Genomic DNA, 19,050 nt, shown 5'->3' with positions numbered 1-19,050 from the left:
ACAGCGGCAGCGGCAGCAGCAGCAGCATTGAGTACAATTTCAACTTTTCGATCTCCTCTTCCGCCAATTCATCAGGCCTTGATCATGGTGGCTTCAATAGGGGGACCCTTCAGTCCAATTCATCATCGCCGTCACTTCTGCCTCACCTCCAGAGGTACTCCGACGGATCCGCCCCGAGTTTCTTCCTCGGCACCGCCGAAACCCAACACCAGTTCCTCTCCGGCTACGACCCCCGCGGCCTGCAGCTCTGCTACGGCGACGCCCACGCCAGCAGCGGCCGCCACTCCGCCCAGAGAGGAGGGAAAAGCAAGAACTGAAGCGACGTCGTCCAACTGGTAAATTATCTTTACTAGATGAATCCGGCGACATTGTTGCCACATTTTTCAGTGCAGTACGATGAACATTACAGCAGTAGTATCGGGAAAAGGAGGGATGGTATAATTAATTGAATTAATGGGGAATTTCTCTTCTCATTGCGTTTGGTCTTTTTTTTATTAAAATCCTCGCACGGTAATAGGGATCGGCTGGCTGTCTGTTTGTTTGGTTCCCTTCTTTCTAACAGAGCCATGTGTTGCTCTACCATTCAAAGATGCACACTTTAGCATCTCCCTCTCTGTAACTAGGCTTTTACTGCTGTCTCCTCTAACTGTGCCTGCTCCACCATTGGCCTCTCAAGCTCTCCTACTATCAACACTTGTCATTTCAACATTCCTTTTTTTTCTTTTTCTTTAATGGAATGATTTAGGGGTTTTAATTATTACAAAAAGGCTTAAGACCATCCACAACGGGACTCGCCGGCGTCTCACGTCTCGTCTCAGCGAGACGCGTTGCAGCCTCCATCTCGTCCCGTCTCGTCGCGCGTCTCGTCGCGCGACTCGACTCGCCGAGCCAGGAGACGAGCTGGCTCGCCACGCGCCTCGGCGACGTGGCGCAGCCCGGCGTCGTGCGTGACGCCCACTCGCCGGCCCGCGAGTGGGCGTCGTCACGTGCTGACGCAATAAATATTTTTTTTTTAAAAAATTCGAATTTAAATAAATTTTTTTTTTGTAACGGTATTATTACCGTTTTTTGTTTTTTTTTTATATTTTTTTTGTTTTTTATTAAATTTTTTACTCTATAAATACTCCTAAACCCATCCTCATTTACACACAATTACACATCTATTCTTCATATCATCTAAATTTTCTCTCAAATTTTCGCTGAAATTTTCATAACCCAACTCAAGATGTCCGGCGACGGCGAGGGCAACTATGGCGGCTCCGGCTCCGGCGGGTGGGATCTCAACTCATTCGGCGATTGGGAGAACATGATCAACACATTGGGCGGTGGAGGTTCGTCAACGCCGGGGACCCAGGGTTCGGCGACGCCGGGGGGTACCAACCACCCAATTTTGACCTTGATGCATATGTTCGTCCCAACGTCCCGCGGTTTTCGCAGGGATTATCCCAGATCCGGGAGGATTTTCCAGTTGATCCCACGCCGGGAGTAGGCCGAGGCGGTGGAGGTGGGCGAGGCGGTGGAGGTGGCCGAGGCAGTGTACAACCCCAGACGGGCGAGGACGAGGAGGAAGAAGAGGAAGAGGAAGAGGATCTTGGCCGACATCCGTACAACAACCTCGAAACGATGGCGGTGTACAACGCCTGGATCACGGTCTCGTACGATCCCATCGTCGGGAATCAACAAACCCGGAAGTGTTTCTGGGAAAAGGTTGTCGAGGTCTACCACCAAATAAAGCCGAACCGCTCCCGCAAGCGCACAGTTAAAGCCGAACTCGTCTAGTGCTGGTGCGTCTGGTGGTGACACTGCTGAAGGCATCAGCCAACATGATGCTGAATCCCAGGAGTTTGCGGGTACGGTCGGCGATGCAGGAGGATCCGCGAGTAGGCGCCGTCGGCCGCAAGGGACGAAGGCGGCGAAAGCGGCTAGAGCAAGGAAGGGCCGAGGCGAATCAAGCCAGCCGGCCTCAGGATCGGGCTCGCGAGGAGGCTCGGACACACTTATGGTGGCGTACATGACCGCCACAATGGCGGACACTTCCCGCTTCTCGCACTCCCAATACGCGGCCTGGTGGAACGGAATTGTGCATATGGCAGCACAACTTGGCCTTCCGACTCCCCCTCAACCTCGACCGCCTCCGGAGGATGATTAGCCCTTCCGATTAATTTTTTTTTATTTTGTGTGTTTTTTTATTTTGTGTGTTTTTTTATTTTGTTTTAATTTTAATAAAGTGTGTTTGTTTAAATTGAATTGGGTTTTAAAAAAATTATAAATTAAATTGAATGAATCGTAATTAAGAGACGGTATAGAGACGGTTAAGAGACGGAGCGTTGCAGCCTCCGTCTCTTAGTTAAGAGATGGAGGAAAAAAGGACAGTGGGGCCCTCAAATAGTGCTCAAATAGTAGTTAAGAGACGGTTTAAGAGACGGTATAGAGACAGCGTTGTGGATGGCCTAAGTAACTTGGCCTTTTCTGCCTCCAAGTAATTATAACCAGATAGTAGATGATTCTTTCAATAATTTTTAGGTTCATGCATATCATAAGTTCTAAATATACTCATTTTGACATTGTTCCAAAAGTAAATTCTGTTTCTTGTCTTTTCAAATTTAGATAATTGATGTTGCGTTATCTTTGGGAGAAAATAGAAACTATAGGAGTATTCATTTGGAAGAAATTCAGGTTTTCTTTTAGTGCCTAATAATAGTAAGAGATTTATGCAGAAAAAAATGCAAATTTTATTTTCTATCCTTTATTTCACTAGCGACTCAGTACTAATGGCAAAAATGTTGACATTAATCTTCTGCCATAGAATAATAGAGCCTGAATTGTTGCTTACAATATTACAGTATTATCTATCAGCGCAGCTGAAGCTATATAATCATATAGTTTCATCTTTTGGCTAAATGCAATTATTTCATTTAGCACATACTCAATTTGAGATAATGCAGAAGGCTCGAACTATTTTCTGCGAAAATAAAGTTTGATTTTTATTCTTTAATACAGTATTCCTTTACAAGTCGCTCTTGTTCAGACTTTGTTATAGTGGAAATTAGTCAGTGTCATATATAATGTCTTGACCTTTTATGTATAGATTAAATTGTACGTACTGAATTTAGCCTAATACCCATAGCATGAAATATGTTAATTACCCAACTGGTGAGTGAAATAACATATTTGGAAATACATTAGTCTGATAGAAATATTCTTTATACCAAAAGTGTGTATTGGGGGCTAAACTGGGATGCCAAAATGGAACAGAGGATCTTAAATTCAGTGCTTCGTGATTTTACAGATACGGACTTTAGTTCAAATCTTGTTTATCATAACTATTACAATCTCATTTGTTTTAGAATTCTTGGACCAATGCCTATAAGCAACCAAAACCAAACTGTTGTCTACTTGTCTGCCTATATGCAAATTGGATATGTATAGTATGGTAATGGTTTGCAATGCAAGTAGTGTTATATATGATGAGGAAATGAACCCAACAGGAGGAGACATTGCATGGCTTGATTTTCTCTTTGCAACATCACTACATGATGATGCCATACTCTACTATACAGCACGTACTATCAATGTAGTCGAGTCTTATGTTTCGAAGATTTCTTATTCATCGTCGTCATCATCATCATCATCTCACTTGAGGTCTGAACAAATTTGAATGGTTTGTTGCCGTGCAGGTAAAATGTGAAGACAAGAAAATGAAACAGGCGCAATGGCTGAACAGAGCGCCGCGCCCTGTATTATGATTATTATGCCTCTGGATTTCTAATTGTTCTGTTCCAACTCCCATTCTATTAGCACTATCTGTTGCACATTGCTGCTCTATTTATTATATATTGTGCCCAACGCAGCAGTTTGTTTGTGTTTGCGTGATTGATTGATGAGAAAATGTCTTGCTGCATATCCTCTCATTTTTTTTGTTTTTGTCTGTGTTTCTGCCTGCAATCGACAATACAATTGTCCATATAATTTGCTTTATTAGCAGCAATTTCAGTTCTGGCACAATAATGTGTATAGATCCTGTCTGTGCAGCTGTTGCATTAAGACTATGTATGTGTAGTAGATTGCCAGATAATGAGGCACACAAATAATTGAAGTTGTGAAATGATTTAGCATTTTCAAGAAAATAAAGAGTAGCTGGAAACAGCTTGCTTCCTCAATAATAATTGCCCTAGTTATATGGGTGCGACTTGTGAGTCGTCTATAGTGGTACAGCTTCAATAAACTATCACAACTAAATACTCTCCATAACCACTAGAAGTCTCATTTGCTTTTGGGACTGGCTTTAATGAATTTGATAGTTTATAATGAAATGCAAGTGAAATGAATTGATCGGCGCGGGTCTAAGGGGATGGAAGGAATATTAACTACTACGAAAATATGCAACCGACAACTTAGATATGTTGGTGAAACTATTGCATAGGATGGGATGAATGAAGTGTGGTCTTCACATTTTGTAGTGAAAACAAAATCCTTAATGGAACCAAACATGCATTCATGGAATTGAAACATCACCAATTATTGCATGCAACCACTCACCAACTAGAGGGTACCTTTTTTGATGAGGAAAAAAGCAAGGTGGGTCAGTTCTATTTATTTCACTTTCTTAGCTTATTTTATGAAATCAATTCCTCTCCACCTTATTTGAGACATCAAAACGGCTGCTACTACTACATCACATGGGGACCCTATTTCCAGTTAAGATTCAATACGCCCTTCCTTACACGCTTCACATCTAATCACCAATAACATCTTTTCATTTTCACCAAAATATATCAAATCATATCAACACCAAAGTTGAGGCGTATCAGCTGATATAATATGCAGCTGAACCTTTTAAGAAAGGGGAGGGAGATAAGCATAGTCATACCTACAATATTCACATATGCATATTATAACTAACAGACAGATTTATCAAAATCTCATAACTCTTACAACATGATTATCCAGTTGCATAGCATGCGCTCTTTAAAGTATAAGTGTGGGTTCGAAACGAAAGCAGTTGCCTATTCTCCAATTGCAGAAGGTGTGCGCCTTGATCACCTGACTTCTTGCACCGCAGTCATAGCGGAAAGCTGTATAAATTCTCTGCAGCTTCGCTTGCAGCTTGCTCCTAAACAAAATTCGCACTCTGCGCTTTTGGGATCATCAGTAGCCGTGCTTTACCTGAAGGATACTTGGCTAAGGAAGTCAGAATAGAATCACCAATGTCATAGGCAGAAAAATTAATCACTAAAGAAATCAAAGCTTAAAAGAGATGGCGATATTGCACAGAATCCCTCCAAAAACTAGTATTCAAACACGAAATTGGTGGACAGTCACTCTCATAGAAAGTAAGATAATTGTGTCAACAGTCCCTCTCACAGCAGCTTAGATATAAAAATGTTAACTGAGAAACGTAGGATATATAAAAGCCATCATGGAAAAACTATAGTCTAAGTCACTCAACTTCACATTGGTCCAAATCAAAATTAGCATTCACAATGTGCAGCAAGACACAGAGGCATCATATCAGAATGAAATTTCCACCCATCATTCTAGCAATGGAGATACATAGTACCCTTCAATAGTTCAATTCCCATTTAGATAAAAGATGAGGAACAGATCACAATAAAGCATCTTCTACATTTGGAGTAAAATTTATAAATTGTGGCAGACTGCAAGAGAATAAAATGGTGGATCTAATAACAAGAAATCAGTGGATCTAATAACAAGAAATCATTGGAATAAGTCAGAATCAAAGGGAGTCAATAGCTTTAAGCACCTCTCTTGTGTAACTGAAAATCCAATATGCAATGTAGAGAAAAATCAGAATCAAATGGTATGAGAACTTATTCATGATTTTCAGAAACCAAGACAACAATTTACCATCATTGAAACAGCAATATTATAAGATTAAACTAACAAGAGACAGTTCAACTTCGAACCTAAGGTAAAAAGCATCAGAATGGATGATTACAATACACTAGCTAGCATTAAACCACAGATCTCCAAACTAATCAAACACTTATTCAAGAATGCAGTAAAGAAAACGAAAATACCTCTGCATCTGTCTCTTCATCCTTAGACAAGTCCCCACCTTCAGAAAGAGTTCATTTCGAGGCAGTAGGTCCTCCTCTTCACCAACATTCTTGCAGCAGTCCCAAATGGTTCCTCAAACGCCGATGCAACCCAATTCGCCTCCGAACCCGACACCTCCTTCTTGGGCTGCTCACTCGGCCTGATCGCCACCAGAGTCGCTCCTTTCAACACCACACCGTTAGGCAGCTCGAGGTGAGGAGCATACCACAACCGCATGTTCAGAGCCGGAACAAGAGTCCTCTTCGAGGCAGACGACGCGGAGAGAGGCTTCACCCTGAGCTCCTCCAGCTGCTCCTTATTCATCGATAACACCCCTTGCCCATCAGCATCTGTCAAAACCAAGCTCGCGAGCGTCTTGTGCTCCGCTATTATCGGCTGCAGAAGGTAATGCCTGGCGGAGGCTGCGATCAACGAGCTGATTGTCCAAACCACGCGCAGCTTCAGACCTCCATTGGTGTAGAATGATTCCGGTATGCTGCCATTATCGCTCTCCACTCCATTATCACTACTAATTGCGGTAGCGTTAGAGCCCTGCACGACGCTGGAAGCTCCGAGGATCACGCAGCTATCAAGGGTGGAGCCGAATTCCGCCTTCCACTTGAGCAAAACGCCCTCATCAATCCCTAATTCCCCCGTGGGAAGCTCTATCCTGAGCAGCTTGATCTCGTTGAAATTCTTCAACACCTGCGTGGGCGAATGGTGCGTGACGATGCTCTGCTCAGCTTCGCAGTCGAAATCATCCGAGAGCGGAAGGCGGCGAGCGGAGGGGACGATGAGCTGAGACAGGGACTGCAAGGGTTTGAAAAGTCCCGAGAAGAAGATGCGGAAGAGGGAGGAGATCGGGTGGCGTGACTTGTCGGCGGCGGAGGACGAGGAGGATGAGGTGGAGGAAGGATCGTCGTCGGAGATCACGCAGTCGACGCGGACAACGACGTTGTCGACCTGGGGAACAAGCGAGTGGAACCGCCTCGAAACGACGCAGCATCGCCCCAAGGCCTTGACGTCTCCGATTATATTGAAGATCAATAGGATGAGCGAGTCCGGCAACCGATCGAAGTCGTCCACCGGCTCGGGGTGGATTTTCCGGCTCAGATCTGCTCCAATCGAACCCATGGTTATCGGAAACAATCAGAGCTCCTCCGCAGCCGTAATACCCCCAAAAATTTGGCGGAAAATACACGAGAATCGGAAGGTAATCTGAAGCGATTTCCGCAGAGAGATGTAAAGAGAGAGATTGAGTGTAAGAAATTCAATGGATCTGAGAGAGAGAAGAGAGAGGGGGGGTTAATTGGAAGAATTAGGGTGGGAGATTAAGAAGGTGGGTGGAATTTGGGGGAAGTGAGTGAGGAGGAGGACGAAGAGAATGGCGAAGCCGAAGGCGAGCTGTTTTGGTGTGTGTTGTGCGTGTTTTATTTTCTTTTATTAATTCTTTTTTTGCAATTTTAATGCGTGAGACCAGTAGATATTGGGACAGTTGAAAATCCCCAACGGCATTGCTGCTCAAGACTGTCGTCTCGTTTCATTTTTAGTGTTTTTTTAGTATCATTTTTTTTTTTACTTTTTCTTTATCTTTATCTTTATCTTTTCACTTCAACGCTTTCTTTTCTAGTACCCCTACTAATTTAAGAAAAAAAATTTATTTTTAAATATATGAGATTGATTTAATCGTAATTTAGTTTATGTTATAAAAAACATGAATATTGTTAAAAAATTTATATGTGACTAACAACAAATATGTATTTCATAACTTGAAAGAAAACAATGGATTAACAAGAAAGAGAAGTATGCAAGGTTCTATCGTATAGTATGGAAGCTTTTATTGTTAAAGCACATGCATGCTTATGCTTCAAGCAAGGTAAAGGATTGGATGTGAAGAATTAATTTGGAGAGATTTGCAATATTACCTATTGCTAAATTTTAAAAATAAAAAAATAAATAAAATCGCTATGTGTCACTTATTTAGAGTGTCCACTATAAGGTGGACACCCCAATAGCCCCACTCCAGTTTTTGTCCATAGCCCCAGTTTTTTTATCCACAGCCCTAAAATTTTGTTTTCGCCACTGTAGTGGACACCTCCAATAGCCCCAAATTTTATAATCAATTTTCATTTTATAAATGTTTCAAGTAATTATGAATAAATTTATCGGACTATAAGTAATTAGAAGACGACGACTATACGTGAAGAAATTAAAATTGCACCTGTTGAATCAGAGCATTCCACGTGTTTCTCCACAAATTGTCCATTTCTGACCACAAAGTCTAGTGAGAGAAATTTTTAGTAATGAAGAGTTGGAATGGTGTGAAAATAATGAATGGAATGTGGTGTATTTATAGGTGAATTAAATTAAACTAAAAAAAAGTTGGGCGTCCACCGGTGCGGCGGACACCACGCCACTATAGTCGCACTGCGTCCGCCCCGGAGGAGGCGCGTCCTCGCCCCGGAGTCGCCGAAGGCCCGTCCGCCGCCTACCGCCCCCATTTCCTTGTCCGCCCCGGGGCGGACGCCAACTCCACTATAATTCGGCCCGGGACCGCCGCTAACCATAGTGGACACCCTTAGTGTGTCCACATGCACACACATGTAGTCAAAATTAATAGTACTACATGCTACCTTGGAATACTTGAAGAGCCCAATCCTATATTATAATTTATTTTAATTTGAGCTATATGTAAGAGATATGGATCGCATCGCAGTGGTGATTGATGAGGTATAAAAGGATGTGGAGAAAATGGCAGTCACAATCAAGGGATAGATAATATTATACACAGATATAGTCTGATTCGTGAGCTTATAACCAATAATTCTTGATTCATAGCAAAATATCCAAGAATGACTAAGCAAAATCAATTTGGATTGAACTATAAATATCCTTGAGTAATGTAGTAGAAAAATGTAGATGCGTTTTGACAATTATTGGTGGGTAAATCAGCTAATAAAATATGCAGCTGAACCTTTCAAAAATGGAAAGCAGATGAGCATAAATTTGGTCATACCTACAATATTCACATATACATATATAAAAACTAACACAGACAGATAGATAGATGATCAAAACGTCTAAGGCTACAACATAATCCAGTTGCATAGCATAGCATAGCACCTACCCCCCTCTCTCTTTTTAAGTATTCAAAATGAAAGCTGCAGCCTATCATCAATTGCAGCTTCTTCCGCGGCCGACTTCCGCATGTACGGCGCAAGGCAAGCCATCACCGGAAGCTGTATTAGTTGGCTTACCGCTTGCTCTGCTCAGGACAAAATTTGTGCTCTGCGAGGTTTTTCAGACCTTTTGTTTCCGCCCTCTACCTGAAAGATCGTTGGGTATCAGATAATGAAATCAGAACTGCAGATAGATTAAAGCGAGAAAGATTAGTACTATAAGAAAGAAAAGCTTAAAAGAGATGGCAATATCGCAGTGGCAGCATCGAATTTCCCAAAAACTAGTATGAGTTGTTGGGCATAGCAACTTAGGCAAGGATAATGACAAGCTTAGAATATCAAATGAGAAACGCAATACATTCAACTGCAACTTTATATTGGTTTGCATAACCACAATGACAACACGTTCAATGTCCCGGCCCGATGATGGATGCATCACAGTGGAATGAAATTTCCACCTAGCTTTTCTAGCAATAAAGATGCACATGCCCTTCCACCCTCCATTAGATAAGATGATGGACCAATGAAACGGTATTACAACATTCATTTGGAAACATCAAAACAAATTGACAAGAGCCAACAAAAAATATCGGGAACTATGGCAAAGTGCAAGATAAATTAAAGGCAACATTTGAACCAATCTGGCAAAATTTATTTAGTTCAAGGCAGACGCAAAGGGAGTCCATTTAAGCGCTTCAAGAACCTCTCTCTCTTATGTAATTGGGATCCAAATGTGCAATTTAGGGCAAAACCAGATGCAATTGGAATGAATTCTTACTAATTAAGAATATGGAACACATGATTTCAGAAAGTTATTAATAAGAATAATCTCAAAACAGGCAATAAACAAGAGAATTGATAATTCAACTTGGAAGGGAAAGGGAATGTAAAAAGCAACAGAAAACAGAGTTCAGAGTAAGTACCTGATGCATCTGTTTCTTCAATCTTGATCCTAAATCAAGGTTCCTCGATCAGAAAGAGTTCATTTCGAGGCAGTAAATCCTCCTCTTCACCAACATCCTCGCAGCAGTCCCAAACGGCTCCTCAAACGCCGATGCGACCCAATTCGCCTCTGATCCCACAGCCGCGGCCGCCTCCTTCTTCGGCTGCTCGCTCGGCCTGATCGCAACCAGAGTCGCCCCTTTCAAAACCACCCCGTTAGGCAACTCGAGTTGAGGGGCGTACCACAGCCGCATGTTCAGAGCCGGAACAAGAGTCCTCTTCGACGCCGAAGACGCAGAGAGAGGCCTCACCCTCAGCTCCTCCAGCTGCTCCTTGTTCATCGACAATACCCCCTGCTCATCAGCATCCGTCAAAACCAGACTGTCCAGCGTTTTGTGCTCCGCGATTATCGGCTGCAGAAGGTAATGCCTGGCGGAGGCCGCGATCAGCGAGCTGATGGTCCACACAACGCGCTGCCTCAGCCCCCCGTTGGTGTAGAACGATTCCTGCGTGCCGCCATTGCCGCTCTCCGCTCCATTATCGTTCACACCACTGTTTTCGCTCTGCGAAACGCTCTCAGCGCCGAGAATCACGCAGCTTTCGAGAGTGGAGCCGAATTCCGCCTTCCATTTGAGCAAAACCCCCTCGTCAATCCCCAATTCCCCCGTGGGGAGCTCGATCCTGAGCTGCTTGATTTCGTTGAAATTCTTCAACACCTGCGTGGGAGAATGGTGAGTCACAGTGTTCTCCTCCGCCTCGCAGTCGAAATCCTCCGGCAGTGGGAATCCACGCGCCGAGGGGATGATGAGCTGAGACAACGACTGCAGGGGCTTGAAGAGGCCGGGAAGAAGGTGCGGAAGATGGAGGAGATCGGGTGGCGCGACTTGTCGGCGGCGGCGGAGGAAGGAGAGTTGGAGGAGGAATCTTCGTCGGAGATGACGCAGTCGACGCGGACGACGACGTTGTCGACTTGGGGGACGAGCGAGTGGAAGCGTCTGGAGACGACGCAGCAGCGGCCGAGCGCCTTGACGTCGCCGATTTGGTTGAAAATCAGGAGGATGAGGGAGTCAGGGAGGCGGTCGAACTGGTCGACGGGGTGGGGGTGGATTTTGCGGCACAGATCTGCACCAATGGATCCCATGTTTTCAGGTGATATCCCAGGAAAAAGGGAGAATCGAGAGGTAATTGGGAGGGAGTTTCGGCGGAAAGATTTATAGAGGGAAGAAATTGAATGTAGAAAAGTGAATGGATCTGATTGAAAATATGTAGAGGAAGAGAGGAGGGTTAAATTGAGGAATTAGGGTGGGAGTTTTAATGAGGTGGGGGGAATTTGGGGGAAGTGAGTGAAGGAGAAGGAGGAACAAAAATGGTGGTCGAGGTTGGTGTGTGCTGTGCGTGTTTTTTTTTCTTTCTCCCTTAGAGCATCCACAACCGTGTTCTTACCAGCGGCACGGTTGTGGGCCCGGGCGGTACTATTCATGCCTGCTCTCTGGCAAGAGCACAACACCCACAACTGTGCTCTTCCGCAAGGACGAGCACAATTAATATAAAATTCAATTACACAAAAACATTTTCATAATACTAAAATTCATTAAAAAAACCACAATAAAAATAACAAATTACAAATAAAATAAAGACATAATTAAAATCCTAAAAATTAAAATTACATAATTAAAATACTAAAAATTAAAAATTACATAATTAAACTCCTAAAAATTAAAAATTACATAATTATTGGCTAATATAACCCGAGGAAGACTACGCATCCGGCGGCACCAACCCCATTTGTTTTTGGAGACCCAATATCATGGACTCGTGCGTTTGAAGTTGCGTGGGGGTCATAGTTGACCTATCGGCCATATTGAGTTGGGCCAAAAGGGCCCACAACGAGTTGTTCGGGGGTGGAGGTGGAACATAGGGTGCGGGTTCGGGAGCAGGGGCAGATGGAGTCGCGGCGCGACGTCGTTCGGCCGCCGCCTTCTTCCTACCTTGCGGTCGGCGTCGGGAACCGCTTGGTTGGGCATCGGGGCTACCCAAGTTAGCTTCGGCGAGTTGGCTAGCCACTTCTTCGCCGGCGTCGGATAGGGATGCCGACCGTGAGCGTTTGGAGGAGCCGCTAGAGGAGGATGTTATGCCTCCCTTATACTTCGGGTGCGTCCGCGTCTCCTGCCAAACGTTAAGATATTTGAACGACTTACCGTTCATGGATTGGTAGGTGCTCAGCGAGGCGGTGATGATGTCGACCTCGCTTCGGCCGCTCCCGGCATTCCGGGACTCCTGGATGAAATAGCCGTTGAACTTGCCAATTTCTTCGTTGGCTCGGCCGATGCAGTTGCGCACCATACTCTCGTTGCGCTCGATCGTTCCCGGCGGCCGGTGTGCATTGTACCGGCTAGAGACGCGCCACCAAAAGTGATCGCCGGATTGGTTCGTTCCAACCACCGCATCTTCGGAGATTTCCAAGTACGCCTTGAACAATCTTTCCATCTCCGCCGGTGAGTACGGTGTGCGGACACCGGCGCGAGATGGAGGATTCGGCATTTGGGAAGGGGCGCGAGGCCTAGGCTCCGGTGTCCACCCGTAGCGCCCATCGGAGGCACCTTGATCGTCGATTGGGTATGGCCGGTAGCCACTCGGAACGCCCGAATCTTGGGTGAGAGGAGGGGCCGAATATTCCGTTTCCGGACTATGAAACGGTTGCGAACCGAACCATTCGGGGTTCCAACCGTGAGAGCCGCTTGGGTTGTCGTCGTTACCGGACATAGTGGTGTTGTAGGTGTGAGAGGAAGATGAAAATGGATATGAGAGATTGATGATGAGAATTGTGTAGTGAAAGTGTGAATTTTTTGGAGTGAAATTGGGGGTATTTATAGATGAAAGTGTGTATTTTTGGGGTAAAAAAAATAAAAAAAAATTAAAAAGTGGGGAAAAACGGTTATAAACGGATATAATTTTTTGGGGAAGTGAAAATTTTTTTTTTTTATTTTTTATCAATTTTTTTAATAAAAATCCGATTTTTTAAAAAAATAAATAAAAAAATGTTTGAAACCAACGGCTATGCCGTTGGCGAATCAGAGACCGCCACGTGTGCGTCCGCTGGCACGGACGTGCTCGATACATCGAGCAGCGCCGTGCCAGCGGCGCGGTTGCAGCGGTGGCGGTCCTTCGCCTTGCCGCTGGCACGGACGGCGGTGGCGCCAACCGCCACCGCTGCGGATGCTCTTAGCTTATAAAAATGCAATATATGGGTGTTGAAATGTTCGATTTTTGAAGGTTTGTTTGATTTGATAAATTATGCTAAGAGCATCACCAATCGCGCCCGTCCCGACAGAATTCTGATCGGCGTGCCGAAATTCCGCGGCGGACGTCTGCCATTGTGCATGGTATGCACGGATATGGAATTCCGTCGCGATTGGCTTGAGGACGTCCGCCATTGCGTTGACTCCCACGGACGTTCCGTTTATTGCATTAAATTTTTCTTAATTGTGGGGATGTCCGCTACTGTGCAGTGGGAAGTCCTTATGACGTAGCAGTGCAGTGGGAAGTCCGTATGACGTGGCATGAGGTGTTTTTGAGAATTTCGTCGGAAATTCCGCGCCACTGCTAATGCTCTAAACTGAATTGTCGTGAAATTAGCCGATAAATTTTGTCGTTAGGATAAAGCCAACACTCTTTAGATTAGATTAAACTTTATCTAATACTATTACTCATTACTTAATACTTCATTAGTCAGTATTCTAATAGCATCTCCAACAAAGGAGAGTTAAATCTATATTATCTATTTATATTGGAGAGGTAAATGAAAGAGCTATGTTATCTATTTATCTTCTTATAAAGTGAAGTATACCTTTTCAAAAAGTAATACACTCCAAAGGAAAAAGATATATAGGATGATAAATCATTTTTTAAGAATAAAATAATAGTATAAAATGCATTTAAAAAAATACCTTCTCAAATACTTTCCTATTGAAGAATGATTTTTCATGAAAAGAATACAAATATAGTGGTTATATGATTTTATCTCTTCAAAATGAGAAAATGTATAATACCTTCTAGTATACCTCTTCCCTTGGAGAATGATTTTTCATGGAAAAAAGGTAAATATGATAGTTACATGATTTTCCTCTCTCATTGTAAATGCTCTAAATAGAGCATTTCAATACATGATTTGATGTAATTAAATTTCATACAACTACTTGTTTTATTAGCCCGCAAGAGACAACACAATTGATTTCAAAAGTACAAAATTGTAAGAATGTAATTACTTTTTATGGCTTCAATAGAGAAAAAATAAAATATAGTAAAAAATAATAAAGGATCAATATTTTATTTTTAAAAATATAGGACTAGAGTAAACATTTAAAAGAAAAATAACTCTAGACTGGTAGAATTGTGTTCGGTTAGAATGCTAGATGAAATATGGAACAAAGTAAATTTTATGAATATTGTTCAATTTGATAGATAGAGCTTTGGCATAATGTTACAAAGAATATAGGATTAGTGTTGTTTATGTGAGTTTTGGACTTCTCCTTGATAAAAATCAACTTTAAATAATCTTAAGATTAATGTTGATGGACTTAATTACGTGTTTACAAGGTATAAACGACATTTCGCGTGGTCGTTTCCTTCCCAATTTTAGTTTCGCAATACTCGTTTCGTTTTTTTCTTTTCTAGAAAATAGGAGATATTATTTTGCTTTTTAAGTAACTAGTTTTAACCCACGTGCGATGCACGATGAAATATTTTTTTATCATACGATTTTAAATTGTTAATTGATTAACACAAGATCAAGTTTTGATTCCGAAAATAAATTGGTAGTATTGCAAGTTTTAAAATTGGACGATAGCTTTTCAAACCTCAAAACGGTTTTAAAATTGTATTTTGAAGTATAAAAACGCCGACGCAGAATAATATTGTCACAAAATTGTGTGTAATCTTTTTTGTATTTTGTATCCATTTAAATCAGTACTATACTTTATCATAGTCGAGCTTCATTACATTGCAATATAGTGACCCTAATACGCTAAAAACTCAAACCTTGAAACCTAAATCCTAAACCCTTAACGTTAAAATATAATCATTATGACCAACAAATGAGCTAAATATAAATAAAATCCTCCCTCCGTCCTAGTTCAATTTTACTTTGTTAATCACTTTAAAATAAACTTTAATAATAGAAAAAAATAAAAAGAATATCATAACTTCACAATATGAAGAGATTTGGAAAATATGGAGGGAGTGAAAAACGTGATGAAAAAAAATATGTGAGTGGATAAATTACCAAATGTCATATATTTATAGTCCAAAAAATAGAAGATAACTCCTCAAAACTTTTTCACTTTCTTCACCTATTATTAAAAATTTTAAAACCTTTTAATTTCCCAAAAATTAAAAACTAAGCGATACGTAAATGTTATCAAATTTTGGAAAATGAATGATAATAATTTCCGCCATTGTATTTGTATGAAATGAGTAACGAATAAATGTATAATAAATTTTGGAAAATGAAATGGAAGGCCATTGAAGCAATAATCTCAGAATTTACTTTACAACCTTTCGGTTAATCCGCATACTCATACAACAAAAGGTCGTTATTCCTCATACTTATAAACACCAATCAATGGCAATATTAAATGTCCGTAAATATCGTTATGGATTTTATATAATTGTATAAAATACTTCAACACCAATGTAGAGACTTTAATATCATGGGGATATTGAAACCTCAATCAAAATTCAGTAAAAACCAAAACTTTTCATTTTGTCCACTAATGATTAGAATTAAATAAAACTTTTTAATTTCCTCAATATTGAAACCCCACAAATTGGCAATTTTAAATTTTATATCAATACGTTATTAACTACGGTTAAATTTTATTGGATTGTATTTTATATTTTATTATTAATCAAAGTAATGAAATATGAAAAGACGCTAAAAATGAGAAAGAAAATTAAATGATTGAATTAAATAAATTTATATTATATTATTAATTTTCTCACAAGCTTCATGCTTCATGTTGCGCAAGCAATAGACGTGGAAAGTAATGCATCATTATTAGCAGGTTTTCAAATACCATGCTTCAATTTAATTGTTTTATGAAATTCAAGTTTTTTTCAATAGCCAATGAAATTCTAATATGCCTAAGAAAAATTGCATATAAGAAAAATTGTAACTTCATAATGTTGCTCTTGAAAGCAAGTATAAAAGCAGTAATGTAGTTCTTGAAAGCAAGAATGAAAGCAAGAGAGGTAAACCAGTCTGTCAATATCTTGAATTGTTTATAATTTCATGCATACTGAGTAATCGGTGATGCAATAATTCTACGAGTTAAGTAAGGTAAAACTGAATAGCCGCAAATCTCCAACTAAATTATGTCTTCCCATATGATAATATCTATTTTTTCAAACCAACAGGTTGTGGATTCATATCTTGGTGCAGAACTGTTACTTTTGAAGCTTTCTCAAGGCAAAAGTATACCTGCAAAAATAAGTGAAGATTTTACAAAATAGTTGCCCACATATATTTTTTAATTGTTTGCAATAATATAATGAATAGAATAAAATACAGTAATAAAAAGGAAAGATAAGAAACTAAAATAAGATAAGCATCAAAAGTAAAATAACATAATTAAAAACACAAATTAGATTAAATAGCTGGGAGAGAAAGATAATACTCCACATGATTTGACGGACAGAAGCATCTTTACTGAAATAGTATTTTTTTGATTAATAGAATTGGTATTTATAGAAGATTTGAGAGTAACTCAATGGTATAGTATTATTTATTGTAAATTAAATTAATAATAAATACCATTTATATCTTGTGACCTTTCAAATTATTTAAGTGGAAGTGAAGAGACAAAACACATTTTCTCAAAACACTACTAATACATTATTTAGCCATGAAAAGAGATGATTAAAACCCCACATATAAAGAGCAAAAAATTGACGCTGTGCTCGGTAAAGAGCACTTTTTATAATGTGTGGATTCCTGCAAGCATATGAGCCTAGCATTATAATTACGAAAGCAATTCAATAGTATTAAAACCAAATAATTACTATAGAGAAGCAAAATCCTTACCTGTCATTATTGTAGAAGAAACGGACCATAAAGATTTGGAGAGTCTCTCTTCCAAAATCTTATCAATTTCCTCAATAAATTTGAAGTAATTATTCAATTTATATTTCAAAGCCTTTTCACTTCCACTTCCCTCAATTTGCATAAAAATAAATAAAATCTTTTCATTAAGATATTTTAAAACATTATTGATTTTAGATGGTAAACAAAATAACTATGAATTATACAACTAAAACATACCATATATTTAAAATACTTAATAACAAATTATAAAAAATTGTAGAGCTCTGATTCACAATACATGAATGGGGATATTTGAAACAACATTTTGATTAAGCTCTAAGAAGAAAAATGAATCTAATTCACATCACCTATAACAAAAGATTCCAATTATAATAGTTACAACATTAATTTAATGCTCAAATATAAATAACATAATAATAAAAAATAATACTCATATTAGAATTAGTTGTATAATGTAAACAAATAGGTTTTAAATTAATATTAGACAAATTCAGATACACTTATGACTATTGTGTTACATACAACACACTTAATAACAACAAATTTAAAAAATAGGCATGCAAATAAATAATAGAAAATAACTAAACGATTTAGATAATATTAAAGTAACAAAATTAAATATGAAGAATTGGGAATATAAACAAACATTATTATTATATAATAAAATTTATGATGTAGAAAACGAACTTCATATTAAACTAACATTGATAGAGAGTCAAGAGAGTACCTAAAATTTGATCAAATCTCTGCAAAATGTTCAACAAAGAATGTAATGAGAAAAAGATAGAAATGTGTGGATTATAAGCTATCAAATGCTATATATTTATAGTAGAAATTAGAAGTTAATTTCTTGCAAAACCTTTCACTTCCTCCACTTATAATTAAAATAAAAGGAATTAACTTCCTACAATCAAAACCTATAAATATGAAGAATAAAACGTTAAAAAAACTGAATAATTAATTTCATTGATTGGTGGGGTCAAGACTTTATAGGGGACACGTTATTTCTTATATTATGATGTGAAAGTTTTTATTCTTAAATGTCTAGATTGTAGTATTTAAATTATATATTTAAGCTTAAATGATAATTCCATAAATACCCCCAAAACTCCCCCTTTATATATGTATAGATTCGAGTCTTCACAGAATGAATGCATGTTTTGTACTCTAAAACATAATTATCCAAAATGTATTCACGAATATTAATTAGGGGTTCAATCATTTAATCAATGATTGCCTAAATGTTGGACTTTCTAGTCCCTATAAAAGGACCAGTACTTTATTAAACAATGGAATAATTTTATTATCAAATTTGTATTAGTAGTATTTGTTTAATTTAAGGGTAATTAATGAGGGACAAAATAAAAGGGTGTGGAGAAAATGGCAGTCGCTATCAAAGGATAATTTATAAGATATGGTGGTTCCTGAGCTACCAAAAAGAATTATTCTCGTTTTATTTTCTTTGGAAGCAGAGGGGTGAGTTGGTAATTTCTGGATTCTTCGAATTTGTAGTCACTTCAAACTAAAATTTACAGCAATTATTAATAAAATAATCACAAAGATAATTTAGGGAATGAAGTTTTTTTAGCAGCAAAAGTAGGGTAAAAAGTACCACTCAATGTATGAGAATTGAGATGCAAACTAGTTGGATTTTTTTCACTTATAATAGTCTTTTTATAAAGAACTAAAATGCCTATAAACCTTCAATAGATGGTGAGTTATCTGGGTTCATCCGTTATCAAATTAACATAGACAAAAAATAAATAA

General features: G+C 39.5%; 1 protein-coding gene, 2 long non-coding RNA genes and 1 pseudogene across 3 annotated transcripts; 1 reads left to right on the top strand and 3 right to left on the bottom strand.

Moving 5' to 3' along the window:
• The first annotated feature begins 7 nt into the window (after positions 1-7).
• LOC121791075 lies at positions 8-3,901 on the top strand. The gene is made up of 2 exons (XR_006048472.1): positions 8-335; positions 3,678-3,901. It is a non-coding gene; the product is annotated as an uncharacterized LOC121791075 (long non-coding RNA).
• Positions 3,902-4,736: 835 nt separating this feature from the next.
• On the bottom strand, positions 4,737-7,515 carry LOC121791076 (F-box protein At5g46170-like). Its single transcript, XM_042189126.1, has 2 exons — positions 6,042-7,515; positions 4,737-5,166 (listed from the first exon to the last, which is right to left on the bottom strand). The coding sequence occupies exon 1, from the start codon at positions 7,192-7,194 to the stop codon at positions 6,082-6,084; it is 1,113 nt and encodes a 370-aa protein (XP_042045060.1). The 5' UTR covers positions 7,195-7,515; the 3' UTR covers positions 4,737-5,166; positions 6,042-6,081.
• A 1,520-nt stretch (positions 7,516-9,035) lies between these two features.
• On the bottom strand, positions 9,036-11,585 carry LOC121791080 (annotated as a pseudogene).
• A 4,831-nt stretch (positions 11,586-16,416) lies between these two features.
• LOC121791078 lies at positions 16,417-18,066 on the bottom strand. Its single transcript, XR_006048473.1, has 2 exons — positions 18,011-18,066; positions 16,417-16,659 (listed from the first exon to the last, which is right to left on the bottom strand). It is a non-coding gene; the product is annotated as an uncharacterized LOC121791078 (long non-coding RNA).
• Between the last annotated feature and the right edge of the window lie 984 nt (positions 18,067-19,050).

Source organism: Salvia splendens, unplaced genomic scaffold (genome assembly GCF_004379255.2).
Source record: "Salvia splendens isolate huo1 unplaced genomic scaffold, SspV2 ctg713, whole genome shotgun sequence".
Lineage (NCBI taxonomy): Eukaryota > Viridiplantae > Streptophyta > Magnoliopsida > Lamiales > Lamiaceae > Salvia > Salvia splendens.
This window is presented reverse-complemented; position numbering and strand designations above follow the sequence as displayed.